Source organism: Nelumbo nucifera, chromosome 4 (assembly GCF_055504915.1).
Source record: "Nelumbo nucifera cultivar China Antique chromosome 4, China Antique-T2T, whole genome shotgun sequence".
Classification (NCBI taxonomy): domain Eukaryota; kingdom Viridiplantae; phylum Streptophyta; class Magnoliopsida; order Proteales; family Nelumbonaceae; genus Nelumbo; species Nelumbo nucifera.
Window position 1 is genome coordinate 14,176,472 of NC_142652.1, and position 22,859 is coordinate 14,199,330.

General features: G+C 35.9%; 3 protein-coding genes and 1 pseudogene across 8 annotated transcripts in view; 1 reads left to right on the plus strand and 3 right to left on the minus strand.

Annotated features, from left to right (window-relative positions):
* The first annotated feature begins 2,572 nt into the window (after positions 1 to 2,572).
* On the plus strand, positions 2,573 to 3,577 carry LOC104608017 (germin-like protein subfamily T member 2 pseudogene; annotated as a pseudogene).
* A 2,028-nt stretch (positions 3,578 to 5,605) lies between these two features.
* LOC104608018 (methyltransferase) lies at positions 5,606 to 10,897 on the minus strand. 2 transcript variants are annotated; one of them, XM_010273855.3, is made up of 10 exons: positions 10,620 to 10,890; positions 10,439 to 10,533; positions 10,226 to 10,321; positions 9,592 to 9,696; positions 9,307 to 9,411; positions 8,473 to 8,611; positions 7,567 to 7,682; positions 7,411 to 7,467; positions 5,995 to 6,233; positions 5,606 to 5,898 (listed from the first exon to the last, which is right to left on the minus strand). In XM_010273855.3, the coding sequence occupies exons 1-9, from the start codon at positions 10,765 to 10,767 to the stop codon at positions 6,099 to 6,101; spliced, it is 996 nt and encodes a 331-aa protein (XP_010272157.1). In that variant the 5' UTR covers positions 10,768 to 10,890; the 3' UTR covers positions 5,606 to 5,898; positions 5,995 to 6,098. The 2 variants fall into 2 exon arrangements, with proteins under 2 accessions (XP_010272157.1, XP_088758565.1); XM_088902439.1 differs by lacking the exons at positions 5,606 to 5,898; positions 7,567 to 7,682 and having other exon boundaries at positions 6,091 to 6,233; positions 10,620 to 10,897.
* A 1,694-nt stretch (positions 10,898 to 12,591) lies between these two features.
* On the minus strand, positions 12,592 to 13,945 carry LOC148792033 (uncharacterized). The gene is made up of 3 exons (XM_088903710.1): positions 13,769 to 13,945; positions 12,863 to 13,198; positions 12,592 to 12,732 (listed from the first exon to the last, which is right to left on the minus strand). The coding sequence occupies exons 1-3, from the start codon at positions 13,943 to 13,945 to the stop codon at positions 12,592 to 12,594; spliced, it is 654 nt and encodes a 217-aa protein (XP_088759836.1).
* Positions 13,946 to 16,074: 2,129 nt separating this feature from the next.
* LOC104608019 (phospholipid-transporting ATPase 3-like) overlaps positions 16,075 to 22,859 on the minus strand; it is a 131,424-nt gene continuing 124,639 nt past the window's right edge. For 4 of the 5 annotated variants that reach the window (XM_088904345.1, XM_088904344.1, XM_010273858.3 and 1 more), the window contains 8 exons: positions 20,467 to 20,632; positions 20,293 to 20,372; positions 19,975 to 20,214; positions 18,649 to 18,870; positions 18,395 to 18,562; positions 17,833 to 18,195; positions 17,616 to 17,722; positions 16,075 to 16,450 (listed from right to left, as the gene is read on the minus strand). In XM_088904345.1, coding sequence (XP_088760471.1) covers positions 16,144 to 16,450; positions 17,616 to 17,722; positions 17,833 to 18,195; positions 18,395 to 18,562; positions 18,649 to 18,870; positions 19,975 to 20,214; positions 20,293 to 20,372; positions 20,467 to 20,632 — 1,653 coding nt within the window. In that variant the 3' untranslated portion in view covers positions 16,075 to 16,143. Of the gene's footprint in view, positions 16,451 to 17,615; positions 17,723 to 17,832; positions 18,196 to 18,394; positions 18,563 to 18,648; positions 18,871 to 19,974; positions 20,215 to 20,292; positions 20,373 to 20,466; positions 20,633 to 22,859 lie in introns of those variants that run through there. The other variant, XR_016085867.1, reaches the window with a different exon arrangement.

The following is a 22,859-nucleotide window of genomic DNA, read 5'->3' on the forward strand; positions in this document are numbered from 1 at the left end:
GTCCGTTCAATCTGTTTAAATTGATTTTGATTTGGATGGGGTATAACCCAAATCCAGTCCCTTGACACCCCAAATTTTGGGCATTACAATGGAACCCAGATTTTTACTTTCTCTACCCGCTCCCTATCCACAGTATATTGCAGTCACACATCTCATAATAGAAAATGGCGATGTGTGGCTGCAATTCAAGGCAGGTAGTGTGGATAGAGAGTAGTGAGCAGGAAATCCAATTTGATTACAACGGGCAAACAATCCGGTTGAGCTGCCAAACCTACAAGTGTGGGTCTATTTTAGATACTTTGCTGCTTCTCTATGAACATTGTTGGGCGGTTTGTGTTGTCTACCATGTGGCAGAATTCCTTTGATGAAAACTTAACTTGTAGGTAGACCTGGCAAAAAGTTGACCCAACCTGCAAACCCGACCCAATCCAACCCGAAAAAACAGGGTTAGGGTCTCATATTAGCTATCTGAATGTGAGAATGACCCGGCCCGACCCAACCTGGAAAACTGGGTTGGGTCATGGGTCAACCCGCTGACCCAACAGTCAAGTCTAATTGAGACTATTTATGCATTGTTAGAAGTTTCCACTCTTTAATTTTTTCTATTTAGTCTTTACTCTTTAAATTGTTAAATGTTCAAGTTTTTTTTTATTTTATATTTGGAATTTTAAGGTTAGTTCTTTTAATTTTGGCATTTTTCATGTAGTTTTTTTTTTATTCTTTTAAATTTCAGTTATTTTTTGGGATGACCCGAATTGACCCATGGGTCAACCTAATCCGAACATTTAGAGTTAGGATCTAGCATTTGGCAACCCAACCCGAAATCAACCCGAAGAGTCTTGACCCAATCCAAACCCGACCCACCCAACCCAATTGTCAGGTCTACTTGTAGGGGAGGGAAGGTGGAGTGATGTGGCCGATTGGGTGATATGTATAATAACTCAATTGCCACGTGTATAAAGATGAGGCCCATTGTTTATCACTCATCAGTGGATGAAATTCTTTTTTTAGATTTTAAGAGAAGTTGATCAATGGGGTTGAGATATTCATATTCTTTTTTTATATTTATGTGAGATTTACAAAAAATTTATTTTCGCTGAATATCACTTAAATCCAAATAAATAACTCCCTGATTGCCTGGTCTATCCCATCTTGTGGGGAGCGAGAAAGAAAGTTTGTCACATGTTATTCCAAATAACAATGCATCAGATAAGCCTATGGTTGACTGATTCATCCAATCATCATCATCATCATCATTCTAATATATATAATTATCATTTAATGGCTCAAATTCAAAGCCATGGTTGTGAACCATTTCTAACATCTCCCACGCGAAACATTAATGAAGTAGCTATTAGCAACGATTTGATCAATCACATAATTTTGAATGATGGGGAATGACCTGATAAGAGAAAAACAAAAATGCAGATTATAAGTAGACAACAAAAGATCTGTTTGGATAGATTAGTATCATCACAACGAGTGGCTTTTGGTGGGGAATTCCATAGTTGATGATTCCTATCCATGAATACACGGTACCCAATGTCTTATATATATATAATAATATCAGATTGCAAATCATCCTTTGAATTTCTGGTCTGGGGAAGAACATTCCTTCCTTGGCGGGCTATGACCACTTCAATTTGAGAGAATTACCTAACCTGGGTATTAATTACTTGTTCAGCCACTTTTCCTGTGGTTTCGTCTTCTTTAGCCTGTCACTCTCATAATTAGGTGAGATTTCCTACACTGAAAAAAATTTTGCTCCTTCCTGGAAGTATGTATTTCCGCTTGTTTTGTTGAAAGCTTCAAATAAGGAATGACAAATGCAGCCTTAATGTCAAATGGTTTTGATTGGTAAAAGTCTCAAATGTGAAAGTAAGTGGGTATCATCAACCCTTCTGAATTTTGTGACCGCACACTGAGATGAGATTTGTTCATGGGCCGGGCTCGAATTTGATTTTTGCCAAAATTTGAATAGGCCCGATCCAAAACTTGAACCTAATACAGTGCAAAGTCAAGCCCCAAACCCAGTCCGTGAATAGATCTAATCCAAAACATCTCCCATACTTATATGTTGTCATTAAGGAGAGATGTTGCTAATGCTAACTCATGGCCGCAATGTACTGTGGGAAGCAACATTGGGGAGCAAATCCGGTAAGATCTCCCCGTTTCACATCCACCCACTCTTGCATTTAACAGTTTCATCAATCAAAACCGCTCCTTACGAATTTTAATGATATTTTCATTGGTTAGTGTAGGTCTTAGCATAGGAAGTCATTTCCATTGCTGAACTGTTCATAGTTGATTGGGGCTCGCAAGAATAAAAAACTCTTAACTCAATTTTTGCTCCTTTAAAAAAATGAAAACGGTTTTATTGAGGTTGATGATGATAAGGTTATGCCTCCTCCTGGCTTATCGAAGTAACTCCACAATTTTATTTTCGGGATATTTACGGTTCAGTCCACTTTAGAATTGATCAATTTTTTTTTTCCAATGTCTTGAAGTAGGGTGAACAATAAAAAACCCCAATTTTTTATTTGGGGGGCTGTAACTCCACAAGAAGTGGGTGTTAAGGATTTTTAAAAGTCTGCTTCTTTTGTCAAAAGCCAACTAACCCCATTTAGGTGATAAATTCTCTCTCTATACATATCCACCATCGCTGGAGAGTGAAGAGTGAAGACACCCTCAAAGATCAAAGATCAGGACAACTCTATCAGTCTTGACAAAAGACAACAAACACCATGGCCACCATTATTCTTGCCGTTTCAAGAACTACATGTCCCGTCTACCTGTTTCTCTTCCTCATGGTAGTGGTGTTACTGCCATCACCTAGCCTTTCTGCCGACTCTGATCCTCTGCAAGATTTCTGCGTTGCAGACTTGAACGGAAAGCCATCTCTGAATGGGTTCCCCTGCAAACCTGCATCTGAGGTCAGTTCGGACGACTTCTTCTTTAGTGGCTTCACTCAGGAGGGAGACACAAACAACCGCTTCGGAGTGAACGTGACGGGTGGCAACGTCCTCGCCTTCCCGGCGCTCAACACCCTCGGACTTTCCATGAACCGCGTCGACTTTGCGCCTGGTGGAATCAATCCTCCTCACTCTCATCCGCGCGCAACCGAGGCTGGGGTGGTTATTAAGGGGAAGCTGCTTGTTGGGTTTGTCACTACTGCAAATGTTTTCTACTCCAAGGTCTTGACAGAGGGAGAGATGTTTGTGATTCCCAGAGGGCTCATGCACTTTCAGATCAACGTCGGCGACGGAAAAGCCCTGGCTTTCACAACCTTCAACAGTCAGCTGCCCGGGGCTGTTATCTTCTCCAGCACTCTTTTTGCTACAAGGCCCACCATTCCCAATCAAGTGTTGACTAAGGCGTTCCAAGTAGATGATGATATCATCAATACATTAAAATCCAAGCTTAGTTAGTAATTTAATGTTACTCTTGAATAAAGTCAACAATTGTTACCAGTGACTGACTCACTAGGTAAGGATCGTTGGCTCTGTCTTTCTCCCTCCGATGAGGGGTTATCTTATGACTCAATACCCAACTATTATACACATTTGTTGTTTCTTCTTATGTAATACTGATTAATTTAAATAAAACATGGTTCTTGCTATGTGGAATCAAAATTAAACAGGAGCCATTTATGGTAGGTCCTAGCATAAATGTCTAATGCGTAAAAAAAAACAAAAAAAACCTTGGCCGTAATCTCCATGGTTTTCAAAACCGGGCAGGAAAACTGGGAACCGGTCAGGTGATCGGTTCCGTTTTACCCCAAGACCGTTATTTCATCAAAAACCGTTGATTTGGTCAGTAAATCACTGATCTGGGTGGTTGAATCATTCAAGTTGTTCAATAGTTTGACCATTTTTTATTTTTTGTCAGAATGGGCCGTTCGTTCGGTTCAAACAATCAGACTGTTCGACCTGGAAACTGAATCCCTGATCGGTTCATTGTCCGGTTCAATTTTAAAAACCTTAGTAATCTCAACCATTTTGGATCGGCTTCAGCCTTGTTTCTTTACAAATCAAACGAAATTTGCACCAATATTATTAATGCATTTGAGTGTAAATGGGCTGAGTGTAATTTCTGATATACTTTTGTTTCACGTTTCACTTTATTTGTTTGTTTGTCTTTGAGGAGTAAAATTGTGTGAATCATGTAATTTCAACCTCCCTTTGTAAAACTCCACATTGGTCCGCATTTTCATATGTTGGTTTTCAGTGTAAAGTTTATATAAAAAATCATGTAAACCTTCCCATCTGCTGACTTTTCCATTGATAATCGATGTAAATGATGTATAACGATAAAAACCATCGATTGAGTTTTACATTGATGAATTTTCCACCAAAAACAAACAAAGCCTAAATAACATATAATATACCAAGTTAGAATGATAGAAGGTATAAATACCCATAAAATAAAAATTTATAAACAATAAACATTTAAGTAATAAATAAAACAATAACTAATGAAATAACAATTATAAACATTTTACATTACATATTTCAAAATGCAAATTTTTCAAATTATTTCAAATAAATAATTTATAAGAAAGAAACATATAAAAAATCATCCATATAGTTGATATTAGATTTATGATCATCCAATAGTTTAGAAAAAGGAAACAACTTAGTTAATTTGATTTATGCAAAACAAATCAATAAAAAGAAAATTAATCCATTAGAAAGAAAAAAAATAGCATACTTGGGATGTTAAGTTTAGAATAATAAAAAAACAAATTTTACTTGATTTATCCAAAAGAAACTAAGAACTTAATTGACCATTTTGGTATGAAACTCTCAAAACACATGAGAAACTAAAGACCTTGATTTGATCTATTGTTTTTTCATTTTTACTCTTTTTATTTGGCCTATGATCATTAAAGCGTTTCTTCTATATATTTTGAATTATAAAAATACATACATATATACATATATATATATATATATATATATATATATATTCCTTAAATCACTAAATAATTGTTTTAAGGCTTACACCTCATTTTTACAAAAACTTAAGCCTCACATCATAGTGTTATGAAACTTAAGCCTGAGACAAAATCTGTGCGCCTTGTCTCAAGGCTTAAACCTTTTAAAACAATTTTACAAAAACAAAAAAAAAAGCCTTTTAAAACAATGAAACCGAATCCTGTACATCCAACCTTTTGTCCAAGACTTTAGGAAATTGCAAAATTAGATCAATGTTTCTTTTTCTCGTGCCAATGGGAAGTGCAATTTGGTTTTGATGTTTGTCACACATCATATCTTATCATTTAAAACCTACCAAATTTTAATACTCTGCATTGGTGATCCTGAAAAAACGATACGTACAATATGCACCGACCACCGATGACATTTTGGCCTCCCCTCAAAGTGGTTGATTGAAGGCCTTGTTTTATATAGCTGTCGTAGCTTGCATGATTTTTTTTTTTTTTTTGGGTGGGAGGTGGATTTGTTGTGATTGTTGTTATGTTTGTAGCTTTTCATTGGTTCGAAACTTCGAATGAAATCTCCATTAATCAAAAAGAAACCACATGTCCAATACTGAGGATTTCTGGGACCTATAGGGCATTTGGGAACCATGTCTCTATCATAGATTTTCAGGTAAATATGGATTTCCGGTTTCTTATATTTGCATTAATATGGATCTTTGCTGATAGATGTGGCTGTATGTATCCAAGTTGTCTGATAGGCATCAAATAATGCGTATCCAAATATAGAACATACAGGAAAGCTATGTTTTAAGAAAGATTTACAGTTAAACTCTGGTTTTGAGATCTTTTTTCTTCCACAGTCCACATAATCCACTTCCGTGGCAGCCCAAGACTCCAAGCTTCATATTTGCAAACCAAGTTACCAACCACCCATGTTAAGGTGCCAACAGAGAGATCTGCAGTACATTCACTCAATTCTCAGTCAAACCTAGGAAACGACAAACTGAGATTACTAAAACTCATTTGAGTAAATGATGAGACAAGAAAGTTACCAAGACGATTAGGTTGATGTGCTGCAACTTAACCCAAGGTTGTAGATGTCACAATTGAACTGTATATTTGGAGAGTTCAATTCATTGTGAAAACTAATTCCCTGTCAGATTATGCTTTCCTTATGCAGTGAATACCCTTCTGCTATACTCCCCACCGACTTTTCTGATCTCCTCTTCTTTTGTGCCCACCTGGGTCCATATATTGCCAAGTGTGTCCGGCCAAACCGTCGATCAGCTATCTGCAACAACTTGATAGAATGACTTACTTTGAATACACAAGGACACTCAAATGTTAAATAATGGAATTTTACAAACCATAACGACTTGTTATGAAGTAGATGGTGAAATTGTTGATATATGACCTTTCATCTTTGTTCTCTTTTGTTTACTATCATCATTTTTAACCCTTTGATAAATTAACAATGGAAAAAGAAAAAGAAAATTTCATGGTTTGTTCATCCTGGTTGCCTGGTTGGACCTTATAAATTAATAAATCATGATTCACAAACAATTCCAGTCTCTGTGCATAATACTGTATTACATGATACATCTAGAAAAAAAGTAAGGATAGAGTGATGAGCACCGTCAACTGTCAAATACATCATCATTATCTGCCTTGTCTCACCAAGATGGCTAGGCAGCAAAATCCTTTTCTCATTAACTGGACCGGGCTTATTTGTTCTTTGTAGAACCTTCAAGTTGCACCAAGTCACTTACTAGTACCATTCATTTTATCTTCAATTTACATAGCTGAATCATCAAGCATAACTCTATTTGATCCAAAACCATACATTTAAGAATATTGCACCTTGCTATCTATACCCTAAAAGAACTCATAAACAAGAATTTTGTTGCATTGAAATAGTAAAGTGTTAAAAACATTGAAAGATAGGATCCTTGGACATGTTATTAATTGGAATTCATACCAACATAATAATGATATATATTAAAAAGTAGCTACTATAATAATGATATAGAAATCTAAGAATGTTACTTTTTAAAGGAAAGGATGAAACTTGAAAATAAAGAGAATATAGAATCTAGAAATTTTGCATTAGGATATCTGGAGTATGAGTTTTTCATCTTCATATATATATATATATAACCAATAGCTTGTGCCTCTTGGAGATGGCATTAAACATTATTATGGGTGACCAGGACAGACAAGATGTATACAGCTGAATAAAGAGAAACAGTTAAAATGCACCTCCTGGTCATCATCATCATCATCATGCAAGCCTTATCCCAACTATATGGGGTTGGCAACATGAATCCTGTTTTGCCATTCTTAGCATGAAAATAGCATGAGAGTTTGGCAAGTTTTAGTGCCGGCTATCAACTTGATGCAATCCTAACCAGTCATGGCATGTATATATTTTATGTATACGAATTTTGAAAAAGTGATTTGTATGGTACCTTGACGAGACATCCACAAGAATCCAGCATGACAGTTCTTAGGGGATACTCCACTACCTAACTCCAAAAAAGTTCAGAAAAAAATGAAGGTGACATAAGCTTTAAAAAGGTATATACTTAGAAAGTTGTACTAACAAAATGAAAATCAGAGCTTACTACAAAGGAATCTTCCCCAACTAAAACTGAACTTGACAGTTGACCCATCAATATACTGTAATCTACTGCAGTATATGGAGGTGTAACACTAATATAATCAAACGATCCATCTTTACCTGCAGAAAAAATGAATATTCTGTCAAGCATGAGAAGCTGGATCATTTCCTCACTATGTGAAAATCATTATAGAGATCAGATATTACTAAGGTTCTACAATTAAATGTTGTTTTTGCATCCAAGTTACAGATATTTTCTTCATATATGCCATATCTTTGGCAACACAAAAGAGGTCGCACTATCAAATAGAGGTTACTGGTCTGTAAAGAACTCCCTAACATTATTGGGGTTGTTGTCACGAAATATGTCCTTCAAACCAGCAAGTCTATCCTGAAGGGAGTCATACTCAGAAATTGATAAACGATCTTTGGAAGAACTGGGGCAACATATCTATGATCTGCATTTTCCTTGGAAACCTTCCTTCAGTTTGTTGGTTCCAGTGTTATGATATACCGTTAAAGTTCAATAGTCATAGCAAGTGGAAAATATGGGATACCTGACATGACTCAAACTTCTCAGGTTGAACAAAGGTATACAAGCCTCTAATACAGAATAGGCAATTCAATCTCTGGATCAAAACTTACTTTTCTATTCCTTCTGGATGATGTACAGACCAGACTTACCGTGAACCAAGTTGAGTATTTTTCAGAAAAAAAAAAAAAAAAAACTTGACAAACAATCTAAATCACAACAAAACTTGCCTGCTAGTAGGCTACTGTGAATAAATTTCTTCTTCCCTTTATTTTCTTAATAATTGGTTCTCCTTTTTATTGCAGACTGATTCTTTCTCTACCCTCTCAGTGCAATAAAAAGGATATCTTTATTTCCTCTCAAGAAGTACAAGCATACCTACAAATTGTTCAGCTCGTTCCAAGAAATCTTCAACACGAACTGCATGTATAACTGAAACATCAAGGAAGCCAGTCCATTCCAAATTTGGTCTCAGGACTTCGGAGACAACCCAAGGGTCCATCTCAACAAAGTGCACCTGAAAGTTCATAATATAAGCATCTTAGAATTCATCATGGATATAAAAGGAATATGAAAAAGACAAGAAAAAGCAACCATACTACCATAAATGCAGTGTTGCATAGACACAGACAGAGAGTCGTAATATGATGTGTGTCGAAGAGTCTGCCTTGGTATGGATAAGATGAGAAAATATGGACTTACATACATGTCTATGGAAAAGTAAATACTATTAAAATAGTTCCTACTTTGAATTCCAAGATTATATACTTGTAAAAAAAATGTTGCCTTACATTTGATAAGAGAAACGGCTTCCATCTTGTACATTAGCTGTTCATTTATGTCATGTAAGAAGCTAAGAGATAAAAAGGAAATGTTATGCAGAAATGTCTTCAAGAATCTATGGAGTTTCAGACTTCAATGTGTATCTGACATAGACATGTTATCCATTTAAGAGAGTCCATGCAACACTGTATAAATGTGCCACAGGTTATTTGTGAGTTGCAATCTCATATGAAGCCAAATAATTTAACAAGTTGACCTGATCCAGATCTTGACTTGATAAAACATCATAGATTGTAATATTGAGCATGCAGATCTTTTATAAACTTCTAAATTCTTCCTTGGACTTTTTAAAGTAACTCAAGTATGGAAAATACACATTTAGAAGGATCTAAAACTACTTATGATTCTACATGAGCATGAAGAGGGTACCTCAGAACATCCCCGGCTTATAGCTTCAATCCCAACAGATCCAGTACCACTATACAAGTCTAACCAACGACCTGGCCTTAAAGAAGCGGGACAACCACCAGCTACCTAAACAAGAAACAAAACAATTATCCATAACATTACAATAACCAGTTAGAAGATTCCCTGGTCTGATTTGAATGGAGTAGATAGTTGTTCATTTTTATCTCCAGAATATCAATTAAACATGAATTCCTTTAACAATTTGGAGATGTTTATGCAATTGTATGAATAAGATACCAGCCTTACCTGCAAAATATCAAAGGCTGCACCTTTTACAACTTCCATCATTGGGCGTACATCCATACCCTTAGGTGAAAGCAACTTCTTCCTTCGAGCCTTACCTCCTAGAACCTATGTATACATTAAGCAGTTAAGCTATGTTAAAGCTAGGCTGGGTATGATGGAAGAACGTTCCTCACAATTAATGCAATGTTGCAAGATTCAACTGAAAAGCATCACAAACATCAATGAATTTAGTAACAACTAACAGGTAACAACGAAAAAGACGAAGAATGGTAGACTATCTTTTTTATTTCACAAGTGATCATTAATTTCATAATTCAAACACGCAGAACTAATTAAGGGGACATGCCATCCTAATTGGAGAACAGAGATGCTTTTAGTTAACTTTAACACGAGATATAGTTATTGTGAAAAGAATCTTCAAAACATTTATCTCATGATAGTACACCAATCAATCCCTCAAGATATGGAACCGCAGGGTATCTTCTAAAATAATTCAGAAACTTAAAGATAAATGTAGTTAAATGCCAACCCCCAAGGCCCCAACTTTCAGCTTTCTCATTTTGATTTCATCGATTGAGTAGAAGCAACAAATACAACTGAAACCAGAAAACACAAGTACAGTGAATTAACATACCTGAAGCAACTTATGTGTAGTCCTAGGTTGCTTAGATTCCTCGGGTGGGACTCGCTTTCCTTTCCCTGTCCTCTCAGCTCCCCTTCTTCTCCAAGACTGCAGAACCAATTTCAAGGAAATCCAAAGATGATCTTAGCCATAAAAACTAGATTGAATATAGAACAATTACTGAAGAGGAGGAGAAAAGGGAATAAGCGGCATAACAAATCGAACCTTTGGAGATTCTTTGTGTAGGTACTCGTCGGGGTCGAGACCGTATCTTTCCAGTAGCTCTTTCTTCTCGTCGCTCACCAATCCATTCCTCGCATCTGAAACAAGGAAGTTCCTCCATTAGTAAATTGCAGCGGCTTTAACTGAACTAGAGGAGCTTTGCGAACAGAAACGGAGACTTTACTGTAAGAGGACACGATGGTGGACGGTCGTCGGTAAATGGGCTTGGGAGAAGCGACTTTGATGAGTGGAACAAGAGAAGTAGAACAATTGTCGCCGTTAAGGAAAGGAGAGAGAAACGGGGGAAGAGGAGATGATAGCGCCATTATCATTAGCAGACCGAACTTAGCTCCAGCCTCCAATTTCACACCGGAAGGGATCAAGAAGTTAAAAACGCTTCGCAAATGTTATGCACAGGCCCATTGCAGATTTCTGAATTCCACTGAACATCTATAAACATTCAAAATGTCAAATACCCCCATTGTATCCGGCATCAATATCGAACTGGGCTGAACATTTAAAATAACTTTTAAATTTGACATTAGAGGCTTGTGTGGTTGTTTAATCCATGTTGTGTCCAATATTAATTATTTGAAAGTTAAAAAAAAAGGGTTTTTACTTTTTCTCCCACTCTTTTTGATCTCCCTCCCATTCTCTCACTTTGATAGTTCTCTCTCCTTGTTCAACAACTCTCTGATTTGAGAAAAAAGGGTTTTACATTCTCTTAGTCAATCTCTCTTGTTCTCTTCATCTTTGTCAATCTATTATTCTTCCTCAATTTCTCTAATTCTATTTTCCGTTTATTCTCTCATTTTCTTTTTTAGTTGATCTCTCCTTATCTCTCTCTCTCTCTCAACTTCTTTCTTGCTCCCTCTCTTGTTATTTTTTTATTTTTCTTACACACTTATATACGATATTAACCATACTGTATTAAAGAACATAAGACCAACTTGGTATGGTTTTAACTCCCATAGCCTAATTTGATAAAAATTCACAAGAAACCCTTGACTATGATATTTACACCAACTTGTTAGAAATTCATAATTTGATTGTACAAGTTGTTAGTCCCTTAACTAACTTATAACTTATACACTTTGATTATAAATTTCTATGAAAAATTAAAAAAATGAAGGAGGGAGCAAGAGAAAGACTGAGGGAAAACAATAGAGATTGGGGAAGAATGAGAGATCCATCTATCAATCTATCTATCTAGAGAGAGAGAGATTTTGATTTGGTTGCAGATCAAAGCTGAGAGAGTGGGAGATCGAGGTGAGAGTGAGAGAGTGGGAGGGAGATCGAGAGGCAGAGGGAACAAGAGATCGAGAGGCAGGGGGAGTGGGAGAGACAAAAGGAGTAGGATATCAAAAGGCAAAGGGAGTAGGAGAGACAAAGGGAGCGGGAGATAGGGAGGTAGAGGGATCAAGAGATGTTTTGATTTTGGTATAAATTTTTTGTTGTGTCCAACATGACTTAAGAGTCCCATGTTTGGCAACAACCACATAAACCTTCGATGATATGGCATGGGTTTTTATAATTTGAAATGTATAAATTTAAATATACAACCCGACTCTAACTATAATTTTTCCTAATATTATAGATAAATAGATATAAATTTAGAGTTCTACACTCAACAATTTTTTATTAGGTTTTTGGGTTTTAATTACCAACAAATCCACCTTTCATTCACTACCCCGTTGAATTTTGATTCATTTCATTACATGTTTCTATTTCAACTGTACTAAAGTCTATGGGTGGACTAAACAATAAAAACCCTATAGATTATTATTGTCAAATAATTTTAATTTTTATGGTTTTAATATTTTTAAACAATTTATAAAATTTAGTTTACAAATGAAGGCCAATTATATACGAGTTACATGATAAATAAAAAAATAATTAATCACAGTAAATATGTAATTGTGAAATATCTTTTTAGGGCAAATTTCTTAAAATACCATTATGATTTAGCTAATTTACCCTTTCTATTTATACATTGTCTTAGAATACCCCTAAGTTTTTTAATAATTATCTAAAATCTCCCTTACAGTTAACTTTCCGTCATATATGACTTCACATGATTGATATATTTTTCAAAAAAATTCTAAAATACCCTTTCATCTAAGTCCACACCATCTCCATCTTTGTTTCTATCTCTATTACCAGTGTAGATCCCAAAACAATTTAAGATTGGGGTTGGGTTGAGCACCATCCCCCTCATCGCCTCCATCTCCTTCACTGACGAAGATCCCTTCTTCAAACACCATGTTACAAGAAGAATCCCAGCGAAGATCCATTCTCTAAAAGTTCTTAAAATCTTAATTTATTGAACAACCATAATGCTATTACTTCGACGTCTAAGCAGGTGTTTTCTCAATCTCGCTACTTGAACAAACAAGGAGACACTTTTTGCTCATATGCTTCCATTACTTTAGTGTCCTCCTCATCTTCATACCCAACTTGTAGTATACGTAGACCATTCACAGGCCATAGATTTCGTCGACCTGCCTCATGCAAATCAATCAAATAAATAGCTTCTAGTGCTTGGACCTTGAGTTCTGGATCTACATGCACTCCAAGCTTAAGTGGCATTTTTTGTGTCCTGTTCGCTACTGAGATGTTCACAAGTATGGAAGCAACATGTTCAAAGGGATCTTCTCTCATTTCGCTTGACGAAGAACAAAATGATCTCACCAGCTTCATAACATATGATCCTTGTATTTTGTCATCTCCAGTTTGAAGCAAAGATGCAATACCCGCATCCGACTGTGTAAGATTAATTAGAATCACAATCAACAATTGAGCAATGCTGCAATCTTATTTATATAACAAATCCATAGCTGTTATAATAATTTCCATCGCAATTAATGTTTAAATTCGAATTAGGTAATATCTGAATTTGAATATGATTAAAAAATTTTATATCTAAATTTGATTTAATATCTGACAGATATTGAAAATTAATGTTTAAATTCGAATTTAATTAAATATTCAAATATTTGATTCTATTCGAATTCGATCGACCAGTTAATTATTTTAGGTAATTAATAGCTGTATAAAATAAATATTTTATTTATATAAAATATATAAATATATAAATTATTTAAAATGGTTAAATATTTTATATATTATATATAAGAATTAAATAATTGGTTGAATTTGGATATTTATCAAATTGAATTAGGTCACATCCGAATTCGAATCCGATTAACTATTTGATATTAATAGGATATTCAGATTCAACTGATTAGATATTTGAATTATTTAAATTCAATTTGATTATGTCAAATCTTAAATTCAAAATTGGATATTTGAATATGGACCCCTAATTGTAACCATCTTTGCTGATAATTCTGAAATTTGTGAAAGATTTATAAGAGCTTCAGTTGCCAGCTCTGAAACATCCTTTTTTTCACCTAATAGACAGGAGAGGGGAGGTAGCAGAATCTCCAAGTAGCATGAAAGAGATAGCATGACATCATCTTTACTGATAGTTCTGAAAGTCTTTTTCATCTTTTTGTTAACTAAGTTAATGACAAAGAAGCTTTAGACAATTGTCAAAAAACTTAAGAATACTTCAAGACATTATGTAAATAATAAGGATAGAGTTAGTTAATTAGCTAAACTATAAAATAATTTAAAAAATTTGTCTTTTTTTTATTGATTCACATTTCAAGAAGAGTGATTGTACATTAACTGTGACGTCTCTTTTATCATTGATTTACATTTTTTCTCTATTTCTCTGTACCCAGATTTGCCTTACAAATGAGATTTAGTTGTGCAAATCAAGTACCTGATTTTAAAATTTTACACTACATCAGCCACAAATTTCCAAGTTGGGCCCATTCAAAATTTCAAATTTTTTTGAAACCCCAACACGAGTCCACCCAAATTACACCCCTATATGAGATTTAGTTGAATGGCATGTGTATCTGAGATTCAATTGTATATGGCTATATGCATGTGCAAGTGCAAGAGAAGAGTACAGTGGATGAGTGGAGACTCGAGAAAAACATTCAGGATCTGCTGCTCGCACGCTGTGTATCACTTGCTATATGATCAATCATGAGTGAACATGCCAATGATCGGTCCATTTGGCCTGTAATGTTCATTTGTGTGTTTGGAAGTGTAGGCATTTTTTGGGACTGATTTTCGAGAAAAAATGTCGATGCTTCTAAGACCTGTTTTTCACAAAAAAAAAAAAAAAACGCTTTGATTTTTTTGGGAGTGTTTTTGTCACGTAGGCAGTGAACAATACTATACTGTTTGGTTAGGTGGTTTTCATCACTGTTTTTCATGTATGTGCTGACAGGTAAGCATCACATAGGATACATGTAATCGCCAATCAGTCAACCATTGGGACAAGGGTTCACCAATGCATGAAACACCAAAATTGACATTTCATGCTTACCTGGGGTTCCAATTTACGAGGCATGCCCATGGTTCAAACAATTTTTCAAAAAATGTGTGAACTAAACAATCATATATATGGGCATTTGTTGAAACGCCTATGTGAATCTAATGCGACACCATTTTTCAGAAAAACAGCCACGGTTCCAAACATCCCCATAGTAAGTCATAGACAATGGTGCGAGCAGCAGATCCAGGCTCAAGTGACAATAACACTAACCAATCAATAATTGGTCCCTAGTCAGTATGGGTCAGCGTGTTTCGACCCATTGGTGACCCCGTCATTAGAACCAGTGGCCTGGTCATAATCCTGGTATGGTTTAACCTTTAACATGCTATATTGCAAAAAATCGTTGGCTCTCATCGACTTGCATGGTTGAGTCATATTATTTTATTTATAATGATGAGATTACAAATTGACCCATTAACTTAGATGTTCGTATTGGCTCCGAAAGAATACACCCTACAACACATCCAACATGTATTGGGAGCATTTCTTTTGAATGTGCTGTGAAACACACTGTGGAAAGTCATAGCCAATATGTTCTCTTAACTCGACGGTTGAATCACCGACCTGTTGAGAGAGAGAGAGAGTTAGTTGAGGTCGGGCTTTACAACATTGGTATAGGATGGTCATTAAATAGCCCTCAAATAAGATGGCTTTTCCTTAGAACTTGTAGCTTGCAGCCAGCCTCTAGGTAAACAAATTTTAATTTAAGAAATTATATAGGTTGTGGTACGCCCCATTATAACCCCCACATTGTGTTGTTTTCTAATTTAAGATAGAAAATTATCGTATAACCTTTAATAACAAATCAAATCTAATTTTTGTTTCCTTAACTCAAAATAGGCAAATCCAACATTAAGGCTTTCAAGACATTTCATTGTTTGAATTATTGGATATATGATTTTAAAATTATCCTAGAAATGAAACCACTTTTTCATCCAGATGGTGGGTCAGTGGTTGAATCCATTTGGATCAAATGTGTCAATGGATGATGTCATAAATAAGGATTCCACTTGTAAGAAGTGAATCAATATCACACAAATGGTAACCTCAGGTGGTTTTTTCGGTCATGTCTTTCCAGCAGAGCATAGATTTTCCCTGTATTAGTCGGACCATGTGACACTGACAACCACTGTGAACGACTACTCCTAAAAACACTTTTAAGTCCTCAACGGCTCGTATGGTGGAGGAAGAAAAAAATGGGTAAAGAATCGAAACCAGGATATGGCACAGCTATTTTACAATATTTTTTGAGGTTAAATGTCAAAAAATGTACAAAATTCTTTCTCATAATTCAATTTGTTCTTGGTGTCCTCGATTGTGATCTCATACTGGCTCTTCGGGCCACATCCCAGGGCTTCTGTGGGGCATAAACGCCCTGTTGTGAAGCAAAGAACGACTCATAGCCTGGCGAGTCAAAAGCAAAACCAGTGTGCTTCGATGTCTCTCTTGGGAGTTGAGAGATCGCATAGCTCCTTTCCTCGTCTGCTGTCAAGTGGCTTCCAACTTCTAATAGCACTTCCCTGCTGGTGTCTTCAGGGTCATCTCGGTGCATTTCTTGTATAATCTGATAGTCATAGGGGAAGAACCATCTTTGAACTCTGAAACCAGATCAAGATGTTAAAAAGATGAGCAGCAAGGTATTGGAAAATTCAGCAATAGATGCCTCACTTATATGATAACACACTAAACTCTAATCATGAAAATGTCTACAATATTCTTTATGGAGCAGAGTTTTATAGAAGTAAAAGAGGTGAGTTGCCACCAACAAGAATGAAGCTCAAAAGCCTGGTATCCATGAAGGTGATAATCAATTTGAAGTCCCATAAAATGTAATGGCAAGTAAGAATGACATTATGCAGAAATGCCCTCATTAGACCTAATAATATAGGTAATATCTTAGTAAGGGCTAAACAGCCCCTACAGGGGATTAGGGCTCCAATAACTCGCCAAATAGGAGTGGCAATTTCTGGCTCAACTTATTCGACCCATCCAATCCATCCACTTAGTCCATTTATTTACTGATTGGATCACCCATTTGAAACATTTAAATGGGTTGGGTTGTAGGTACCCATTCCCATTGAGTTTGCTACATGCATGAGATTACGAGCATCTCTTTCTCTAGCTGTAGATCCTTTTCAGATCTCTCTGGAAAAGTGGCTAAGAGATTCTTCTTCTTCTTCTTTTAATTTAAGCAGCTTCAGTTGGTTGGTTGGAGACTTGGAGCCACCCCTACAACTGACCATGTACTGTACTTTTAGAGGAATAATTCACCTAAGAAATATGTTCACCCAAACACACACACACATTCTTAAGAGACCAAGGCAACAAAGTTTCACTGTATTTGTATGGTTACTGGAGTGGAAAAATGTCTTTAAAGAACAACAACATGGGTAATCTCTTAAGATGGGACTCGCTTAGTTGTGCATCATTACATGATAAACATGCACCAAATGACCAAGGTTCCAGACCAAATTACAGGTCTTGGGGTAGCCCCAACTCCAACTCTCCAAGACACTACATATGCAAATCAAAGTGCCTTGTAAACAGGGAAAACAGAGAATCAATCATAGCTAGTAGCAGACGCGGACATGCACCTTAAGTTATGGAGAGATATAAAGGAAATCAAAATATAAAATAGGTATTAAACATTAAACATATCAATACCTAAATTAATTTTCCTTTCATTTACTTCAATTTTTTAACATCACTACAAAAGAAATAAAATGCTAAATGATTCAGGAAGGATTTTATTCTAAATCTTACCCTTGGTACAGGAAGTCCCCAAGAAGTGCAACAACGGGAACAAGGAGAAGTGTGAGAAAGAAATAAAATGTACTCATTAAGACATAAATGACAAAAAATACGTTCTCCTGTATGAAATGAAAAACAATGAAGCAAGTTAGCACATGCATTAGTTTAGAACTGGGGAGAGAAAGAGAAAAATTAAATAAGGGAGCAAAATATATTGAAGAGGACTTACATGCCTATCATATGGTGTCATAATTCCAGAATAAATAAATATGAAAATAAACCATGCTAAAATGCTGCCTCCAATACTCATGTAGTGCCACCTTGTGATTGAATTACAGGCCATAAGAAGACGTAAGTTAACAGTAACCACAATACAAGTAAAGGTCATGGTGCTGACATCCCATAGGCCAAATATCTTGCCTGAAGAATTGTGGCCATTGCAACTTGAAGTAGTCACAAAGTGATAGAAGACTAATGACTGGTACACAGCGAAGAAAGCCCAGACCCCTACTATCCTCCATTTGAAGAAGGAATTTCTTATTCCCTCCTTGTATAGCTCAGGGTACTTCTTAGAAAGTGATGCACTGACGTCCTGGCAAAGTGTAACCTTGAATTAATCCCAGCAAATTTTCATTTAACTTTTAAGAGAAGATAGATGGTTAAATTAGGAAATATATGTTGCGGAAGTGATAATTTTCCAGTTATACTGCATGTTGAGGATCAATCTTAATACAAACCAGACTGTAGTGGTTTTTACAGAAACACTTAAAGATTGAAAGTAATTGTTGTACCTTGTCAAAAAGTCCAACCATGATCACTGGCAAAGCTGTAAAAATAACATTATACAAAGACTGGAACCAATCATCATAGAATCTCTGACCAGAAAACCCAGTATGGAAGGTGAACCAAAACTGAGTTAAAGTGAATGTAAGGTTTTTGTAGAAAAAGTATGTCACAACCTGAAATCAAAAAATTGGAAGTAGTTAAGCCAATAGAAGTATCATGAGATAACTTTTTGACTCACAAATACATAAAGAAATTAAACCTTGCAAATTCTAAGATATGACCAACGGCCATGCACAAGAAGCAAGTCTGTGAGGTAACGAAACTGAGCTATTGCAAAATCACTAGCCATGACAGCTTGCATTCCCTCTAACCCACTTATTCCAATGCCAACATGAGCAGCTTGAATCATGCTCACATCATTGGCACCATCCCCAATGCCAAGTGTTATTTTGTTTGCACCTTTCCTGACCATGCTAGTCACCTGGAAAACAGTAAGAAGTTTTTCTTCTTTATATCAACTTGCATAAAATAAAATGGCATACACATTTCTTCAAACCATAAGTGATACTTTAAAGTTGGTTTAATTAGTGGACGTTGGGCACAATTTCCTAAGAAAGAAATCATAACATTTCAAAATTTTTTCCATCTTAGGATTCAGATTTTGTTTGTTGCTTCTACATGGTATTGACATGTGACAATGGAGGTGGCACCCCAAATGGGTAGTAGCTGTTGCCAATGAAAGAGCCATTCTTTCATCCTAGTTATTTATAACAAGTAAAGAAAACCAAGGGGCCCCTAATCAAATGGGTTCCGTGGATCTACCATGTCAGCACTCCATTAGGCTGTCAATGGATTGGGTCTGGACCAGGTTAGGGTAGTCTTTGCCCTGACTTGATAAAAAAAAATACAAAGAGCCAGCCCCTGAGACATGAAAAGACTTGATTATACTTGATAAAGTCTGCTAACTCTCTTGCTCTCTCTTCTCAAAATGTCTTGCATATCCCCTAAATATGATAATTTTACATCTTATATGAAGTTAGTAGAGGTGAGTCGTGAGATGATAAAATATTGGGATCCTTGTCATGTACTAATAATATATATTTATATAATGGGTCCGAGTCTTAATTGGACCAGAACAGGTACAGGTAGAACCAGTCCTGGCCCTGTAACTCAAAATGAAGACCCAGACCGGGTAGGTTGATTCAGCCATGAGTCCACATGGCTGAAAAATTGTCACGCTTTAACTTTATGTTGATTGTGTGTATTTGTGTGTGCACACAAGTGTATGTGGAAAGCAACAAAATGTGGAAATATTAAGCAACCACTCCAAATATTTGACTAAAGGAAATCATGGTACAACTTCAGACACATGAGAATTTGCTTGGAAAAGCTTCCACACCTAAATGAAGTCCAGCAGGATTAAGTTTATAATAACACACTTGTGAAAAATAAGAAACTATGGGCTTCATATAACATGGAATGAATAGACAAATGTTTCCTTACCAGTTGATCTAAATGTCATGAACAGCTCTTGGAATTGTTTGAAGACAATATTTCAGGCGAGTCAAAGTCCAAAAGAAGATACCTGTGCTTTCTGCAATGGAGAAACACGGCAGCACACCACTGAACTACAATTCAAGCTCAGGTTAAGCAAACTTCCACGTAAAGTTGGATCCAATGCAAACATTAGACACTTCCCGTCAATTATAAGTGCCATTTTGGGTCCAGATACTGCATGTAGATACTGTTGTGCTTCCTCAAGACATTTTCCTAGCTCTTGTTTGACTGTCTCTTTGATAAAGCGGGCTGTCTCCACTGGGTCATTCTAGCATAAGTTTACAAAGGTTAAGGATCTCATTCAAACATATGCAAGAACAAGTCTCAACTTACAAATGTTTCTTACCTTGTCTTCAACTTCTCTAATTGCATCAGTCTCTGAACTGATGATGAACTGCTTCATGTCATTGTTGATCAAACTACATGCTGCAGCATAAAAGAAATGGAGCCCAGGCTTCAAATACTTGATAGAGTGGATTGGGAAGTAACATAAGAAATAAATAAAGTATTCAAATTTCACCATAGGCTATATTTATTGCTGTTTCCATCTTGTCCCCTGTTAGCACCCAAATCTTGATTCCAGCTTTAGAAAGTGTCTCAATACAAGATGGCACTCCATCTTGGAGCTTGTCTTCTATGGCAGTACAACCAATCAAAATAAGCTCCTTCTCTATAAGTTCAGCCACCTGCAGCAGACTTATGTTAAATGGAAATTAAGGTATTACTAACTGGAGGGAGGGGGAGGGGAGTAATTCTGAAGATGAGACCAAAACTAGCAGACTCTAAAGGCACTTTGATGACATCTTATAATTAAGAGTTCTTATGAAAAAGACTTGATGAGTATTACTGAAATGAAAAGTTGAAGTAGGATTTAGAATTTTGAACCATGTAATGAACCATAATTGTCAAAGTGACGCCTAGTTGGACACCTAGATGACAAAGTTTCCATGGGGGGTATCTTTGCCAATGTTGTCAAAATCTTATGATTTACGATCCCAAGGGTTTCGATTTGAATCTTATGTCTCAAGCCTTTTCTATAAAAATTGTACAATTTTTGTTTGGATCCTATGATTTGATTCATAAATCTTACAATTTATATGATTCCAATGTTTCACTACAATTAAAAAAAGTTCAATTAAGAATTAGTTCTCTACTTAACCAACTGAGGGCTTGGTGTGTTAGCTGGTTTGTTCCAGAATTGATGCGGAATCAAATCCCGCAACCAGCACTTTGGGGCAAAGGGGTAAAGGGGAAGTTATTAATGGTGATTAACCAAAAAAAAATAGTTCTCTACTTTGTAGTTATTGTTTATAGTTAGTTTTATCAAAGGAGACTTGTTTTAAAGCCCTTACTGGAAAATTATTTATTCATGTTATTTAAGACCAGACATTGAGTTTATTTTCTATCATATGTAGGTTAAAGAACCATTGTATGTGAATTACTTGACTTACAAGTCAAACTTAATTATAACATCTTAGGCTTCTATTGCACAAGTGGAAAATTCTATTGTTTTAGGTACATATATGGTAGATATGGATTAAAAATAGGGTAAAATCACTTTCCTAAATATATTGATTATTTTAGTATATCCATATTTATTTTTTTTATAAGTTTGTAAAAAATAGAAATAATTTTATGATTTACAATATGATTCACGATTCAATTCAATTCAATTTTCTGTACGATTTATGATACAATTATGATTTTTAGAACATTGCTCTTCACTAAAGAGTCTAGTTATTTTGTAACAGAGTTGTATTAGTATTCAAATTAGGAAGAAGAAAGAGAAGAGAGGGAGAAGAGAAAGATAGATTAGCGTTAAGAGAAACATCCAAACCTCTCTTAAAAGAGAAGATTAGAGTCTAATCTCTCTAAGAAAGTCGGCCCAGCATATATATATATATAATATATATATATTAATGAAAAATAAGTAGAAGTACAATAGCGCCCCTGTTTATAATAATTTTAGGACTGGATCACCCTTATTTTCTTCTGGAAATTACTAGATTAACTTGCTTCTCAAGACTTCACATAAAACAACTCTCTCAAGACTCCCCCTCAAGCTGGAGTGTATATGCCATATAGACTCAACTTGCTTGAGATCAAGTCAATTTGTGGGCAATGTAAAGCTTTAGTCCACAAATCTGCTAGTTGGTCTCCAATCTTCACAAATGGAGTATCAATATCACCAACTTGAACCTTCTCCCTTACAAAATGACACTCTACTTCAATGTGGTCTGTCCTCTCATTAAATACCAGATTCAAGGCAATATGAATGGCTGTCTGGTTATCACAATGCAGGTGCATGACAAGTTTTAGGAATCCCTATTTTTTTAAGAAGATTCTTGAGCCACATTAACTTCCTTGTTGCTTGACTCATAGCTCGGTATTCAGCTTCAGCACTAGACCTTTCCACCACACTATGTTTCTTACTTATCCAAGAAATCAGATTTCCACCTAAGAAGGTAAAATATCCTGTGGTAGATCTCCTATACGTAGGTGATCCATCCGAATCTGCATCTATAAAACCCGATATACTCAAATGTCCCTGATCTCTACTCTCTATCTACTCTCGTGCCCAATGATGCCTCAAGACTACCAAAGAATTTTGAAAACCACCTCAAGGTAAGGAATACGAGGAGAGCTCATGAATTGATTGACAATTCCAACAACAAAAGAGATATCTGGATGTGTGATGGTCAAATAGTTGAGTTTCCCAACTAGCCTTCTATATTGACTAGGATCATCAACAAATTCCCCTTGATCTATATTGATAGGTATGTTGCATTCCAACATACCTGTCTCCTCAAGAAAATCCTAAGTATACTTACATTGTGACAATGAGATCTTTGTGGCTGTTCTCATAACCTCTGTCCCAAGGAAACACTGAAGTTTGCCCAGATCCTTGGTGTG